We start from the raw sequence: 15898 nt of genomic DNA, 5'->3' as shown, positions 1-15898 counted from the left end.
CTCTCTCTCTCTCTCTCTCTCTCTCTCTCTCTCTCACTCACTCTCTTCGAACTCCCCTCTTGATTCTCGAACGGCCCCCTAGTCGAAGACTTCGTCTGGCGTCTGGCGGCAGTTGGGAGCGAGACGCCGACACGATATACGACGAGTATTTTTGTCCCGAATTTGTCGAACTCCGGAATGCAATTTAATTTTTCATTAACGTGTTTCTCATGTTATTGTACATAGACAATTTTATGAAGTTAAAAACCTGCAGTCTCTTGATATAAATAATTATCGCTATCGGGTTAAACGAGATAGGGTTTGGAGAACGAGAATGTGCCGGCTGATGTAGAGGTGCGTGTAACAAGTCCTTGTATGTGTGTGTGTGTATATATATATATATATATATATATCCTTTCGAGTACCGGCGACCGGCGACCGGCGATTGGCAACCGGCCTCTAACAACGACTTTTGAATGCTCCAACTGAATCAGATGACGCACGAAGGATAGAGAAAGATCGATGAATCCAAAAAGCAAAAAGTTGATTGTATTCGGCTTAAAGCCTGTCAACGTCATCATCATATTCACAAAGAACAAGTGACGATGAGCGATAATTTGTACGTGTTTGCGGGCGATCGTTCAATGCGCAAGAAGGAATCGCGAGAATTGTAAGATCGAAGTACATCGAGCTTGCTTCCAGCGTCCTTCTTCCCATTCAGGCACGTCGCATTCATCCGGCGCAGCGGCGGCAACAGCAGCCGGTACGCACGCATACCCATATACTCATACACATTTATATATACACATCTATATATATATGTATATGCATATATATATATGCGAATAGTCGGGAGAAGAAAGCGCGTGCGGTTCGTGTTTTGTCCTTTAACGAGTGTTGTTTTCTTCGGGATATCCGCGGTTTCAGAAGAAGAAAACATAGTGGATACTACATAGTGATCGCCAATGCATTCTTCCTGATTCCGAGGTGGACCAGCGAAAGATAAGAACGAGAAGGAACTACGAGATGACGTGATACGCCAATGGAAGAGGAATGCCGGCGTATTAACGCGGATCCGTTCCTCTTCCCTTGATAACGGAGGTCGTCATCGAGTGTCACGGGATGCGACCCGGGCACCCCGGGACGTCTTCTGGACGGATTCGAAAGGCTGACGATCTCTCGACCAGGCTGATCCTGACGGTCACGATCGATTCATTTCTCTATATTTTTCGTAAGTAGAACGTAGAAATAGCCAGTGGCTATAGGAAATGATCCGACTTGTATGTTTTGCAATCCGGATTGGTTCGACATCGAAATAATATTCCGTTGGAGAGTAACACTATTTAAAGTTTTTATTTCATATGGCTATAAAGCACTCGATGTAACGGTATCCGCTACTGGATATCGAGATTTAGTTTGATAAGTAGGAATATTACTTTTTGATGTATTCATAAAAGTTTCAAGTTTTTAGGTTTCTTAATATACCATTCACGATATATACTCGATTCCATTCCCAACCTTTCGAATACGTTTTTTCAGATCTATTCTTGACGAGTCATCGAAAACTTGAGAAAATTAATAAAAAAAGATCCTCTCTCTCTTCAAGGAGAGATATAAATTTATGTAAGCACATTTAATAAATGTAAATATAAATTTAAAGTCAGTCTAAACAAGAATTAGAGAAACGATCTATTTAATCAAAGAATTTACGTTGCGATTGATAGCCATAAGATTGACGAAAATTTCGTGATGCAATTAAGTATCGATCGTTTTGATGGTTTCGTGAACGAAGTGACTGCCTGAAGAAATTACCGTTAAAGCGATCGTGACCTCGATTTGCTTTTACTGGATTCTGTATATCGATCCGTATTTCTGCGGCTATGCCGAAATAATTTGATTGAATTTGTTGCGTTTCAATCGGAATTAGTAATATAAAGATGGAAAATTCATATTTTACACTTATCGATTAAAAATTAAGATGCGTGCGATCACGCGAAGGACATCGAATGTTCATCTTTTTCCTTCTCTCAGAGAAATCAGGAACTGTATGTACACGCATCGTACGTCCGGTGCATAGAATTTCGTCGAATACCGTTCGCGGCCGCACGCTACAAATTATGAAAGTGTGTGAAAGCCTAGAGAAGAGCTAAATACGTGGCTCTCGTTCAATCGGCGAATATCACATGATTGTACGCTTTAATGACCCGATTCAATCGATTTTAATGACGTCAATTGAAAAACGAGCGAAGGATTCAATTTCCGTTATCGGCGAATATAATGAGAACGCGATAAATTCATACACAGTAAACCGGCATTTTACCGGCATTTTATTAATCGACGGATTTTACAAAAAAAACAGCCTTGATATTTCTTTCACGAGTCATCGATAGCGAAGCAGGTTTTTATTTGTTACAATTTTTTTTTTATTTTTAACATTATAGCTCTAACTTTTTAAACATTTTTGTGTTAATTCTGATTGTAAAAAAGTTTGCAATTCGTCGTCAATCGAGTGATATCTAATTAGCCGTTACATTTGTTCAATTACTTTTAATTTATGGAAGTTGAATAATTAATATTTATATTATTATTCAACTGTCGAAGGACAAGTGCGATCTTTGCATGCCGGATCGCTGTTCTTATGCGTAATTTACGCTGGATGCGAACAAAGGAAATGGGTTACAAGTTGATAACAATAACATATTATGAGTTATGATGCAACCTATAGATATTATCTATCAAGAAAATTATAATATAGCATCTGATGTCTGTAACTGATCGACGTAACGCCATCGCGATATAAAATAATGCTATCGTGGCTCTTTATTATAATTGTTTATCGTCAACAGCGTATGGTCACTGTTAAACATTTTTGGAACATTTGATGTTACGAATATTAAAGAATTGCGGTACGCAAAATGCAAACTTAGACATATTTAATATTCGTTAAATACAAAATGCCGTAGACTTACATTCTTTCGTTCAAATAAACAAGTTGATAATTGCTCCGATTCTAAAAATAAATATTTTATGCAAATTTCCAGTGTAATACTATTAAAATATTCTTAGAACACGGAATATAGACGCATAATCACACAAGATACACAATAAACACACTTTTTTTTTTTTAAATTTTATTAGTATCTTCGTAATATTTACTATGATGTAGTATGAAAGGTCACTGTTATCTTTTAATTCACGAAGGTTAACTAGTTTAAACAATATATTAAGAAACTTTATTTTTAGACCGCATATGTGAGAACACAATCAATACTAAAAATTAAAGGCCTATAACGAAGCTGGATTTATTATGCTTAGAATAATTCAATCTTGAATTATTATATGTACTTGCATATATATCATATTTGTAGTCCTTTTAAACTGCGCGCCGAATTGTTTTTCCGGACTATAAACTATTTTAATAATCACGAATTAAATTGACAAGCAATTTTTTTTTTTATAATTTGATACCCAAGCAAGTATCATACAAGTACATACATAGTAGATATATATAGTAATTCAAGATTGAATTATTTTAAGCATTCAAAGATCCAGCTTCGACCGTTGAAGGTCTTTAATTTCTAGTATTAACTAGTTTAATTTACTAGGATTTATCCAAAGATAACTAATTATAATTAAAATTATATATTAGCTTCTTGAATAAGAGTGTATGAGATGCGACGATCGATAAATCATAATCATCTATTATGTACTTGCACTAATCATTTTCAAGAGATGATAACAGGTAAACTTTATTCGTAGAGAAATTGACGTATAAAGACCAATATGCACGACTAAGCTTGACCCCCGGCTCTCGTCTTGATAACGGTTGTACGATCCAAGTATTACAACCTGACATCCCCGATAAAGTCGGTCGTAGCGCAACAGGCGCGTCACGTAATATTGCACATATTGCATCTTCACGTACTAACATCATTTGACGTACCTACGAAGAGTAACATGGCAGAATCTAAAGTTAAAAATATAAAGTTAAAAATTAATTTTTTATTTATAAAACTATCGGCAACAATATCATCTTGGAAAGTCCTCTTGAAGATGTCACGATTTGTGGCAAATTTTATATTTTCTCATCTTTTCTCATTTCTTAGAATTTGAAATTTATGTGAAATTTATACACACATGATTCAGATGATTTAAATATCGTTGGTAACGACGTTACACGAAAACCGAAATGCGTTTACACGTTAGTAAAGTAAATAAAAATAAATATATTCGCGCGTGAAAGTTGCATACTTGCCGGGAAAAGACAGTTGTCAAGAGATATTTTGAATCTCACTCGTGCAGTAAATAGGGAAAAAAATGATCGCTCGATCGCCGTCTGTCTCCGTCTAAGACTCGCGCCTTTCGTCGCAAACGATCGGATAAAAGCCGAGTGGCACCCATGTCGGTCGAATCAAGATTGCATCCACACGAGAGAAGGATCGTGTGCAGTTATCCCTCGACAAGATGATGACGTGCGTGCGGCCGGCAATTTAAAGTGCCATTTGCTTCCTGTGATAGGGAACAACGGCCTCGTTTCGACATTCAATGCGTTGCCGTTAAGTATTTACGCTTTAATTGCCACGGTATAATACGAAAAGTAATTTACTAAACTACGCGTTTATGCTGTATGAAATCGTATATTTGGCTAAAAGAAAAAGAAAAGAAAAAAAAAGGGAATAAAAATGGTGTGGTACAAATTAAGAATAGCGAGTCTTATCGGAGCGTGACGTCCTTCAGGGTGTGCTGAAGGGAATCCTAAAGACGTCTGTTTTACCGATTAGGATTACACAGAAGTAGGATTTACACACAGACGATTTATGTGTCAGTGACACATCACTATCTCCTATTATATTAATATCCCACGCACATAAACATATATATATATATATTTTTTTTTTTATAGCGTTTTAATTGGACTTCTAAGTCCAATTTTAAGAACTCCACGTTGTTTCTTCGTGCAATCTACTAGTCTGTAGACTACTATTTCGTAAGTACAGATTGCACAACTTTTTATATCAAGCAAATGTTGTTAAGACGTGACAGCTCTAGAGCGCTATATTGAATTAAGAAATGGTAAAGATCTCAATCAATGTGTATATTTTAATCCTGGAAAAGAATTTTCGAATCTATAGAAGAGAAGTTTAATCAGTAAAACAGATATTTTTAGAATCCTCTTAAAGCGAATTTTACAAACTTTTAGAAATTGAAAAATGGTAATTTAAAAAATAAACACGTAAAAGTTAAAAATACATGACACAGAGAATAAAAGAAGCAAAGCAAATAAATATGCATAAGAATATCAACATAATTTGTTTTTTAAACTAATTTCTTAAAAGCACAATTAATTAAATGTTTTCTAGTTTTTTAAAAAGTATTAATATAAATCTATTTTTTTAAATTTCTTATCAAAGTAATACAATTCAATAGATAATGTAGAACATTCTATAAGTTATCGCGCCATTACGTAATACTAGTCAACGACATTCGTTTCTATTTTGAATTGCTTGAAATATGAAGGAAATCAGGAATAAATCAAATCTACTATAGAGTAGAAGGATTTCAAACGCAAGTTTTATGATCACACTTGTAAGCTTTAAATGCTGTAGAAACAGGATATTAAACTATTCACTTTCAAACTATATGTGCAATGACAAAATTAGGCATGCATGAGTATTCTTGCAGAATAATAAGTAAATTATTCTGTAAGTAATTATTGTTATCTGGTATTGAAATCTGGTACAGAATATGCATTTAAACAACTAAAAAAATATTCATATAACTAAAGTATACTCATCATGAGTATATTAATGTCATTCGAACATAACAGACATTATATAGATATGCACGTTCAGTTGTCATGAAACGATACCGGTTTATGTCATCGTTCGTGAAATAATTGATTCTGATTAAACTCAAGTACATATTTTCAGGATTCTGATATATATTTACTCCAGATTTGATTATAATCGACATTATTAATTATTTTGCAATGTGCGAAAATTTCATGCTAAATATATTATAGCATCATTGGGTTTCTCGAATTATTATTCGATTATACGAAATAACAGCGGAGGTTTAGGTTTTGGATCATGCAGAGAACGGATATTTAGTCGAATGATTCTTTAACCGTTGCTATTACTGCTATTCCAATCGCACGATGCAACGGATTCTGCGAAATTCATTGGTCCAAGCCGGACAACTGTACGTAAACCGTTCGCTTAAACTTCGCAGATATCGTAACTGTACGCGGCATAAGTGATACATAAATTCGCATGGAGAATTGGATCTAGCGAATCATAAATGCGCTTTTAAAATATTATATATAGCTTTGATTTATTAACGTTGTTATGCACTGCAACAGAAATTTTTTTTTTAAACTTATCCTAGATAAATTATTATTAACATATCAAATGAAAGTAATTATCTCATGATTAGGAAGATAAATCGCGTATTTTAAATTATAAATTTGTTATCTGAATTATAAATCGTTATTACGTCTTGCATAGACTTAAGATTAATATAATCTTAAGATAATAAATATTTAATATTAAGAAGAATAAAACTGAGAAATAGTAGAGTTTTTGAAATATCTTAAAAATAATTTGACAGTACATATATTTTATTATTGTTACGTTATTTAATTTATTTTTTTATTAATGCGTAAGATGTTAAATTTAATACTTTTGTAACATAATAAATTTGAGAAACGAATGTATTATTAGCATCCTTCTTATTCTTGAATATCAATTATATAATTGGTACTATATTAAGTTTAAAGAAATTATTATCAAGTCATGAACGTCATAATATTCATTTATGCTGCGACAATACATAAGTAATTATGAATATCGCGTCAATTAATTGACGTGTTTAGTTATCTATCTCATATCTGCTATTATACAAAGAAACACATAATGCCATACTATGTCACCGTGTAAAACATACATATAATAAATGAGCCCCGGAATTGCGTGGCACCGACGAGAGCGTGCTGTATTGAATCAAAAGAGTTCCCGTTATACTTTACTTGATATACGCGGCACGTATGTATGTGTTGTGTACCACCAATTGCAGACGATATTGCACGACAGAATGCTATCTCGCTCTCGAATCGCGAAGATCGACGATGGGACGAGACTGGTGAAATCGTTTGCTATAGAGCGTCCCCACTGTTCTATTCGCGCCACGATCTATCCTTCTCTAGATAGATTACCCCCCTTTTTTCTCTTTCCTTCTCCCCTCGCACAATTAGGGTTAATTAGCACGCGTAAGCGAGAAATCGCAATTGGAGCAGGCGAACGTACCGAGCCAGCAGTAACAGCAGTAACAGCATCACTCGCTCTCTCTATTCGACTTTCCACAAAATCGTCCTCGCTGGACTGCACACATATGTCGTCATTCCTCCTGTCTTTCTCTCGAGCGAGCACACTGAAACCGGTCTAATTTCGATGATTTCAATTCTCGGAGCTACGTGTTATGGAAGAATGGAGCTTTGATATAAAATAGCGCAATAAGAGAGTTAGGCAAGCGTCATTTTATGATACATGATATTAATTATCGCGCCGCGCCGCATGAAACAAACGTGAAGGGTAGTTTTTTACTTTTTTCGAAAAAATAAATAAATGAATAATAAAATTCGATAAAATTTTCGTTTTTCTCTTTTTAATGTAGAAACGCAAATTAAAATTTTAGCTTGTGATCAATTTTTATCATTAATAAAAGTAATTATATGCCAGTGTATTAAATCGTTTCTACATTTATCGAAGCCTGAACTCGTTGAAAGTATGCCAATTATTATTGAATCGCCTCGATATATTCACCGTGTGGAATTCTAAAGCTCAGCGGTTATATGGTCAATTTAAATAATATTGGCGATTTTGTGGGATAACTGGCGTAGAATAACTTCTTTAACACTCTCCATCTTTCGCTGTAGTGGTTAGCAATGGAAGAAGAAATCGCGGAGGTGCGATGGAATTACATAAGACGGAGAATGCAGATGTATCTTGTACGAGCACGCGTAACGTGTCTTTATCTGATCCGTAGAAATATCTTAATGCTATAATAATCATCATTAAATGATATGATACATTTAGAATATTATATACATTTTATAAAAATTTTGAAAATTAGCCATTACCATGTCATGTTATAATGACCGTGAAAATATCAGCTGGCTGATTTGGTTGCGCCAAAGTATGATTAATATCCGAATTAATTAAATCTGGCGAATCGATATTTTTTGCAGAAATCATAGAATCGTTTAGATTGGCAGAATCATCATTATATAGCCACGTGGTACAGCCATTATGACTCAGCTATCATATATCTTATATACGCAACATTGACGAATAATTTATTAGCGACTGACGCAAGCGAATAGAAGATTATCGAGGTGATGTACACATGCGAAAGATTTTATCACAATATAAAAAACTTCTATACACTCACAGGAATAAAATAGCAATAAACGCATTTTGTTGTAAGGAAGGCAAGAGTTTGCGGTTATGTTTTTTGATCGAGGACCTTGAGATCTAATCATGATTACGATAAGGATACATATTTTTCTCACTTAGTGACGTTGCGATTATATTAACGTGTTTAAATGCATGGAAGGATTATTTCCAATAGAATTTTATTGGCAATCTCGAGTTCGCGCGCGGATAGATCGTGACGGATAGAAAAATAGGCTGCTGTTATTTACTCTTTGCATTTTCCATAAGTATGCAGTTTAACTTTGATCATCTAATAAAAGCTGCATTAAAAAGATTTAGAGATTTTGTCTTATTGAAGTTATAACATTAAAGTGAAAGTTAATTATCACGGTTATACACATATATAATATAGACTAATATTGTTAATTTTATCTCACATATCATTGTCTTTTCACGTTTCAGAAAAAATGAGAATGACTACTAGCAATAAACAGATTAGAGATAAGAAATAATGTTGCTATCTTTAATCTTAAAGAATTTCTCTCAAAGAGCAAGAAATTCTCTCCCACTTGGGACAAAAAGCAATTTGTTAATTTTTTCGTTGAATCGGAGATTCCCAAGAAAAGTGAGTCAAACTTTGTTCACATTTTCGGCTTATTAACCTGCTTTCTCTTAAATATTAGCCGTGTCGTCGTTTATAAATTCTGTTGCGTTGATCGTAAATAAATGTTAAATTTTTTTTTAATATGTCTATTTACTGTCAAGTCCTTTCCAGCTCCAGTTTGTGTGTGATTTAACATTAACTTATTTTGTCTCTTATCGCAATCATCGATACTTCTTTTTATAATACAAACGTAATGATTTTTGATTACTAAAAAAATTGATTATTAAAAAAATAATTGATCTATTTAGCATGATCCGTAATTTTGAAGCAAATTAAATATGTTAATAGAAAGTATATTAAATATATTCAAACGTACGTAAAACTTGGAAACTTTTGGATATATATTTTTTGAGTATCTTTTATTGAATTATTATGATTTTAAATTTGACGATGACAAGAATGCCGTATAAATTAAAACATAAGAAATAATATAATTATGAAAATCAACTTTGTCAAATCTTGATCAATAAAAGTCTGGAAAGTACAATAGCTTATTCAAGTGTTAGTGGAAAAGTTTCGACCTATTTATAAGAAAAAAATTTCAGAAAATATTCAAATTTCTCTTTTGATAAACACAGACTCAATGTAATGGAAGGGTTGTATTGAACGATGACGATTGAGTCGATATAAACGCGTTCGTTCCGCGCAATTTACGTTCTGGCCGGTCGATCCGCTGTTGTGCGGGATTGCTAATTCCAAACGGGACGATAAGAACGGGCCTGAATTAAACGGGAACGAGATGGCATCGCGCTCGCACGTACACAAGTTACACTTTCGCATTGCAATTGAAACGTCGTTTATCGAACTTGGCGCGTGACGGTAGATTAAATAAATAATAGTTGATTATATATATAGTGATTCCTTGAATATAGATGATTGCTTAATTTAAGAAGTCAGATATTATATTGCCATCGAAAAATTATCAAACGAAAATCGTGTAAAAAGTGCATAAACTTGATGATTTTATACATATATATATATGTATACTACGATTACTAAAGTCTTTCGACATATGCATTTAATCGCCGGTTCAATTATATTTGTAATATAACACCGCAATATTATTGATTACATGAAGAAATTGATTATGTTATGTATATTTTATTGAAGTTAAGACTAAGATTCTTTAAGACTATCTCCCTTCTAATCCCTTCTACATCTTGTATTATAAAAATTCGAATTAATGATTTTTTTCGAGAACTTAATTATATATCGTAAAATCAGTGTCAATCTTGTGTGCGTCTATAATTATTATCGCTATAGTTTTTTCATACTGTAAGTAATTTCAATTTGTAGTCTATAAAATTATAATATTTATTTGGAATAAATAAAAATATTTCAATTTAATGATTATTTTAATTAAAAGTCCTTTAAATCGTATTCTTTTTATAGTATATTTTTTATCAGTGTTATTTTCACTAAAAAAGAAAGAAAAATTGGTTTTTACTTTTTCTTCTAAACATCTCTGTATATTAATAGAATTTCAAGTAATATGTGAACAGGATAGAGGATTATCAGGATAAAATTATTATTCTATTAAATACTGTCGCTAGATTAAAAATTTCGTAGGTATAAAAAGTATGACAAATACATATAAACGCATATACAATAAAGCAAACGTGACAGAGGTAGAGTCTTCATAGAAAATCCTAGGTTACGGTCAAACTTGATCCTGAGAGTCCGCCATCATTGCCTAGGTTTAGAGGGAAAGGAAAGGAAGAGACTAGGGAGAGACGAAGAGAAACATCGTCGGGCAAAAGACCCGAGGTGGTTAGGAAGGGAGGAGGTTAGTTGAAGCGAAGTGCAAAAGGTGAAAAACAGTTTGCCATCAGCATAACCGGTTCCACGTATCTCCAGCGAGCGGGTCTTGCGCTCCTTCTCTCTCTTGTTTTCTTTTGCTCTCCTGAGACTCGCCCGGTCCGGCCAACGGGGTTTCGCCCGACAGGGTCGCTCGCTTTCTTGATGATAGTCGAGTACTGGTTACCAGTAGCGGGTGTCCTTATACAGTTAAAGACATTATCTCGTCTCTTGCCCCAAATTCTGTCAACTAGTCATGGATTACTTTGTAACTTTCGTATCGTTTACTTGTGAATAAATCATTTGTCATCATTTTCTTATTTCTTTTTCTGAAAAAAAAAAAGATTTCCAACGTTCCAACGAAACAGTATCATGATTTAATAAATAAGAATCTCTGGATTTTAATTTGGATTATCATCCATTGAGTTTACCCTTTTATAGACATATCTTGAATTTATAAATCGAAAAATACAAACTGAAACTTTTGTTAAATTTTTGTTAATTTTTAGCGAAATTAATTGCTTGTGAATAAATTTTTATCGATGTTTCCAAGATTTTAACAAGAGTAGAAAAAATAAGTTTCGATCGAATAATAAAGCAATCAGCATAAAAGAGAGTCTCTATCACTCGCATTAATCGATCGTTTTTAAAATTCAATCGACACTTTGTGGACAACAAGCTTTCCTGTTTCAGATTTGGTTCTCAGAGGAAGAGGACACGGTTAAATTCACAGAGAAAGATACGGAAATTCAACAATCCAGTATCGTCCAGGTGTTGATTGGAAAGACATCTCGGGAAAACCAACAGGATGACAACGAGACAGAGTTGTGGCGGCAGTTCATCAAAATGCGCGAGGCGTGCCTTCGTCTTCGTGTTCGCCTGGGGACTGTTGATGATCGCGGCAGTACAGTTTCGTCACTTGGAAAACAGAGTTTTGCGTCAGGACAGTGGTCCCACGGCTGAGGACGGTATCGGTAACCTGGTGGAGATCGGTAGCATCAACAACGATCGAGGTGCGAACCGAGATTCTTCAGGGAGCTTGAGTCTATCTCGAATTCTCTTGGAAAGGTCGTCACTGAGCGATTTCACCAACGTTGGCGGCGGTAACGGCGCTCTGTTGACCACTCTAACTACTCTTAAAAACCATTTGGAAACGATAAATCCGCTCGAGCTGGAACCGTTGCTAGATAAAAGACCTGCCAAGACCGAACAGCAATTAATCGAGGAGATCGCCGAAAGAATACCGAGCTTACCACTGAGCGATTGGTCCAAAAATAGCAAACTGACAAAACGGAGCAATGAGAGCTGCGCCAAATACCCACAGATCTACGATTTAGAATTCAATAACATTTATTGGCAAACGCTGCGAACTAATAATGGCACGTTTCAATTTTTCGGTGCGTTTTACGACAATCGGAAATTATCCAAGATTGGGCCGGCAATTAGGATCGTTGGTATGATCGATCGGATTGAACCAATTGTGAAGACGTATTGTCAATTATGGTACGAAGGCGAGAATGAGCCCAAGATTGTCGAGACGCTCGAATACAAGTATATATGGTATCCTAAATGGGGCAATTACAAGCAAGGCATTTATCAGCCATACGTGATAGCATGTAGGGTGCCACCACAAGCGCACGGTAAGCCACCGTCGTCCGTCTCCATAGTGGAGAAGCGTTGCGACACGGCCACCAACCATCTCCGCGTAATTTATAACAAGCCCGAACGTAAAAAGGACTTCGCAGTGTGCGTAAAGGGTCTGGACTTTCTGCATGAGGATCTATCGGTTCGACTGGTTGAATGGATCGAGCTGATCAATCTGTTGGGTGCTGACAAAATCTACTTTTACGAACTGCAGGTGCACCCGAACGTGACCAAGGTGCTGCGGCATTATCAGCGTCTGGGTATGGTACATGTGACCCCATTAACCTTGCCGGGCGGACAGCCTAACGTACCCGCCTTCCAGCACATGTATCTCACGAAGAAAACCAATCACAAGCGGCAGAATGAACTAATACCTTACAACGATTGTTTGTATAAGCACATGTATGAGTACGAGTATATCGCACTGTTGGATGTCGACGAAGTGATTATGCCCGTGAAGGACGCGACCTGGCAAGAGCTGATGCGCCGGGTATTGCCCAAGGCCCTACAAATACGGAACGAGACCCGTGCTTCGTACAACGTCAGAAACGTCTACTTCCTCGACGACCTACTGCACTCTCATGGTTACTTCAAGGACATACCCAAGTAAGTAAGGTTTCCACTTTCACGCCGTGCACAAATCGACCGTCCGTGAAGGGAATGCGAAGGTAGATGGCTCGCAAGTAGGTACTCGGTATACGAGTCGGTAATCGGAGTCACGAATTTGTTTTTGCAACGAATTAACAAAAATTATAATTTCGAAAGAGAAATAGGAAGTTTGATAATTGAATGAATTTGTTTGTTGAGGAACAATTTACGTATAATATGATTCTTATTATATATACATACAATTATATTATTATACTGTTTTAAAATATTTGATTCGTACTGCGAGATAGATATATGTTCATATGTTCATTTTAATCTTAATAAAGCGATCGAAAAAATTAACTGTGTGGCATATGAAAAACTTTCATCGTAGTTTTGCTTTAAAAAAAAAAATGTTTCTAAATTTATATCAAGTTTTTGGAATGGAATTTATAGTTAATTCTGAACATTTTCTACTCTTACCCCCCATCTTTTCCAAGAAATTCTAACTCCTGTGAAATGAAGAAATGTATTCTTGATTTTAACATTTTTCTCATAGGTATATGCACATGCTTCAACACGTGTACCGCTCGAAGAACTTTACGAAACCAAATCAATACATCAAGTGCTTCCATAATCCAGAACGAGTGGTCACTCTGCACAACCATTTTCCCCTGGCATGTCTGGGTGCTGGATGCACCAGTTATCCCATTGAGACCGAGGATGCGCAACTACAGCATTATCGCGCCGATTGCGTGCGATCATTAAAGAAAACATGCGTGGAATATCGGGAGAATAGTGTGGTAGACACGACGATATGGCGTTACAAGGATAAGCTGATCAACAGAGTCACCGACACTCTGAAAACTCTCGGCTTCTTTGGGTCGAGATAGCGTCAGAGATTGATCTCCCCCCTTTTTTTTTTTACTTTCGTTTCTCTCTCTCGTGAAGATTTGATCGGTTGAGAAGCGATGAATCTATCAGCGGGAGGTAATTGCCGGTGGGACTTGATCAGAGATTTAATTGAACAGATAATAGGGATTGGTGTAACCGATAAAGTTGATTCATTTCTAGTGACAGCGTAATATCGCGTCTTTTATTTTTATGTGTTGTTGCGTGCGTGAGAAGAGCGTGGATCGATAACCTTTGTCTGATGATAGTGCTGTTAGTATATATATATATATATATATAAGTACATAGGTCGTGTCTTGAGCGACAAAATATTCTCCTTATTAAATAAGGTTATCAATCAAGAATATTATTGAGCCCGGAACAATTGATCGTTTGTGAGAATTAATTTAATATAGAATTCATTATATCGCCTAAAGTAAAGTAGCGTATATAAAAAACGGGATTTAATTTTTTAAGTTTTTTAAGCACGCACAGTTTTTTTTATCAAAGTTGATTCAATTCTAATAAAAAAAATTATCGAAATCCATATTTCAAGTCTTAGCTGAATAAAGTCGCAAGCAATTTATGATGCGAAATTACTATAGTCAATTTATGCCAGTCCTATTAACACGATAATTTTCAGGCATCCGTTAGCCCGCGAAATGAAAATTATCTCTAGGCTGAGCGGTAATTGCAGTTTGATTCGTATCGACAACGATACACAAATTTTTTATTCGAATGGCAAATTGAGTGACCGGATTACATTCATAAGAAAACTGCAGTATTCTTTTTCTTCCTTTTTTGTAAATAATTTCTCTCATATAAGTTTTACATATGCTCAATATGAAATATCAGTTTGCGATTGATCGATAGCCATAGTGAATAAGTGCAATGTGTTAGTAAACAGGTTACATTTGGATACAATATACGGATTGCACGTAACATTAAATTTCATAAAAATTAACGCAGACTTTTAAAGTTGCGTTTAATAAAGAGTATAAAGAAATTATATAAAAGAAAAATAAAGGCGCGAAATTATTAGTTACATTATAGGTGCGTTATGCCGAAAATATATTTAGACAATTACAATAAAATATATAAAATTTTTTTTTAATGTCTAATCTAGACATTAAGAATATTTGTTTTGGAATGGTACTAAAAGGTATTGACATACCATTCCAACGACTGAAATGCTGTGAGGTGTATAAGTATCGATATTGTAAAGACTACTTTTGATTTAAGAGTTTTCCGCAGTCACGAAGCAGTTTGATTTTCACAAATTTTTAGTACAAAATTCGAAATGAAACTATTTTAATTTTTATCACACTTGATGAGTAAGAAAATGAATAAAGAAAATATTATGGTCAATATGGTACAAACTCTGCGTTAGGGGATCGCACTATCAGCGTTATTGTGTCATTTTAACTTTATTGTTTATTAAACATAAAACAAGGACAAAATGACACAATAGCGCTGATAGCTCCCTGTACATAATCATAGTTTTGTGTTTATTTTAATTTTGATTGGTATTAGAATATTAAAACAATTCAAAATATATTTATATATTGATAATATTTTAAATATCATAGTCTTTATTAATGAGAATATGAGAAAGTATGATCCTTTTATCTCGCTTAATTGTTTATAACCGCGTCGTGATTTTGGAAATCTTTCTTTCTTATGATGAACCTCGATCGCTTTCTGCACGATGAAAATCGATTGTTATTTACTATTCGACTATTCGTCGCTTGTAAATGTAAGAGGGCGATTCATGTGTCATCATGAGATATATCGATATAAAGGGACCATTGTAGATACGAGTCAATAAAAGTCAGAAAAGTCGATTCGCATGACGTCATTAGTCTATATGCGAGAATAAAATAATATTGTATTTTTGAAATTT

At 34.8% G+C, this 15898-nt stretch overlaps 1 protein-coding gene across 2 annotated transcripts; it reads left to right on the top strand.

Annotated features, from left to right (window-relative positions):
• The first annotated feature begins 6 nt into the window (after positions 1-6).
• On the top strand, positions 7-15892 carry LOC108756490. Of its 2 annotated transcripts, none has more exons than XM_018500354.1 (4): positions 7-333; positions 474-1210; positions 11566-13122; positions 13664-15892. In XM_018500354.1, the coding sequence occupies exons 3-4, from the start codon at positions 11681-11683 to the stop codon at positions 13995-13997; spliced, it is 1776 nt and encodes a 591-aa protein (XP_018355856.1). In that variant the 5' UTR covers positions 7-333; positions 474-1210; positions 11566-11680; the 3' UTR covers positions 13998-15892. The 2 variants fall into 2 exon arrangements, with proteins under 2 accessions (XP_018355856.1, XP_018355855.1); XM_018500353.1 differs by having other exon boundaries at positions 7-742; positions 907-1210.
• The last annotated feature ends 6 nt before the right edge of the window (positions 15893-15898 follow it).

This window comes from Trachymyrmex septentrionalis, unplaced genomic scaffold (genome assembly GCF_001594115.1).
Source record: "Trachymyrmex septentrionalis isolate Tsep2-gDNA-1 unplaced genomic scaffold, Tsep1.0 scaffold127, whole genome shotgun sequence".
Taxonomy (NCBI): Eukaryota; Metazoa; Arthropoda; class Insecta; order Hymenoptera; family Formicidae; genus Trachymyrmex; species Trachymyrmex septentrionalis.
The sequence above is the reverse complement of the archived record's forward strand: the minus strand, read 5'-3'. Positions and strand labels throughout refer to the sequence as shown.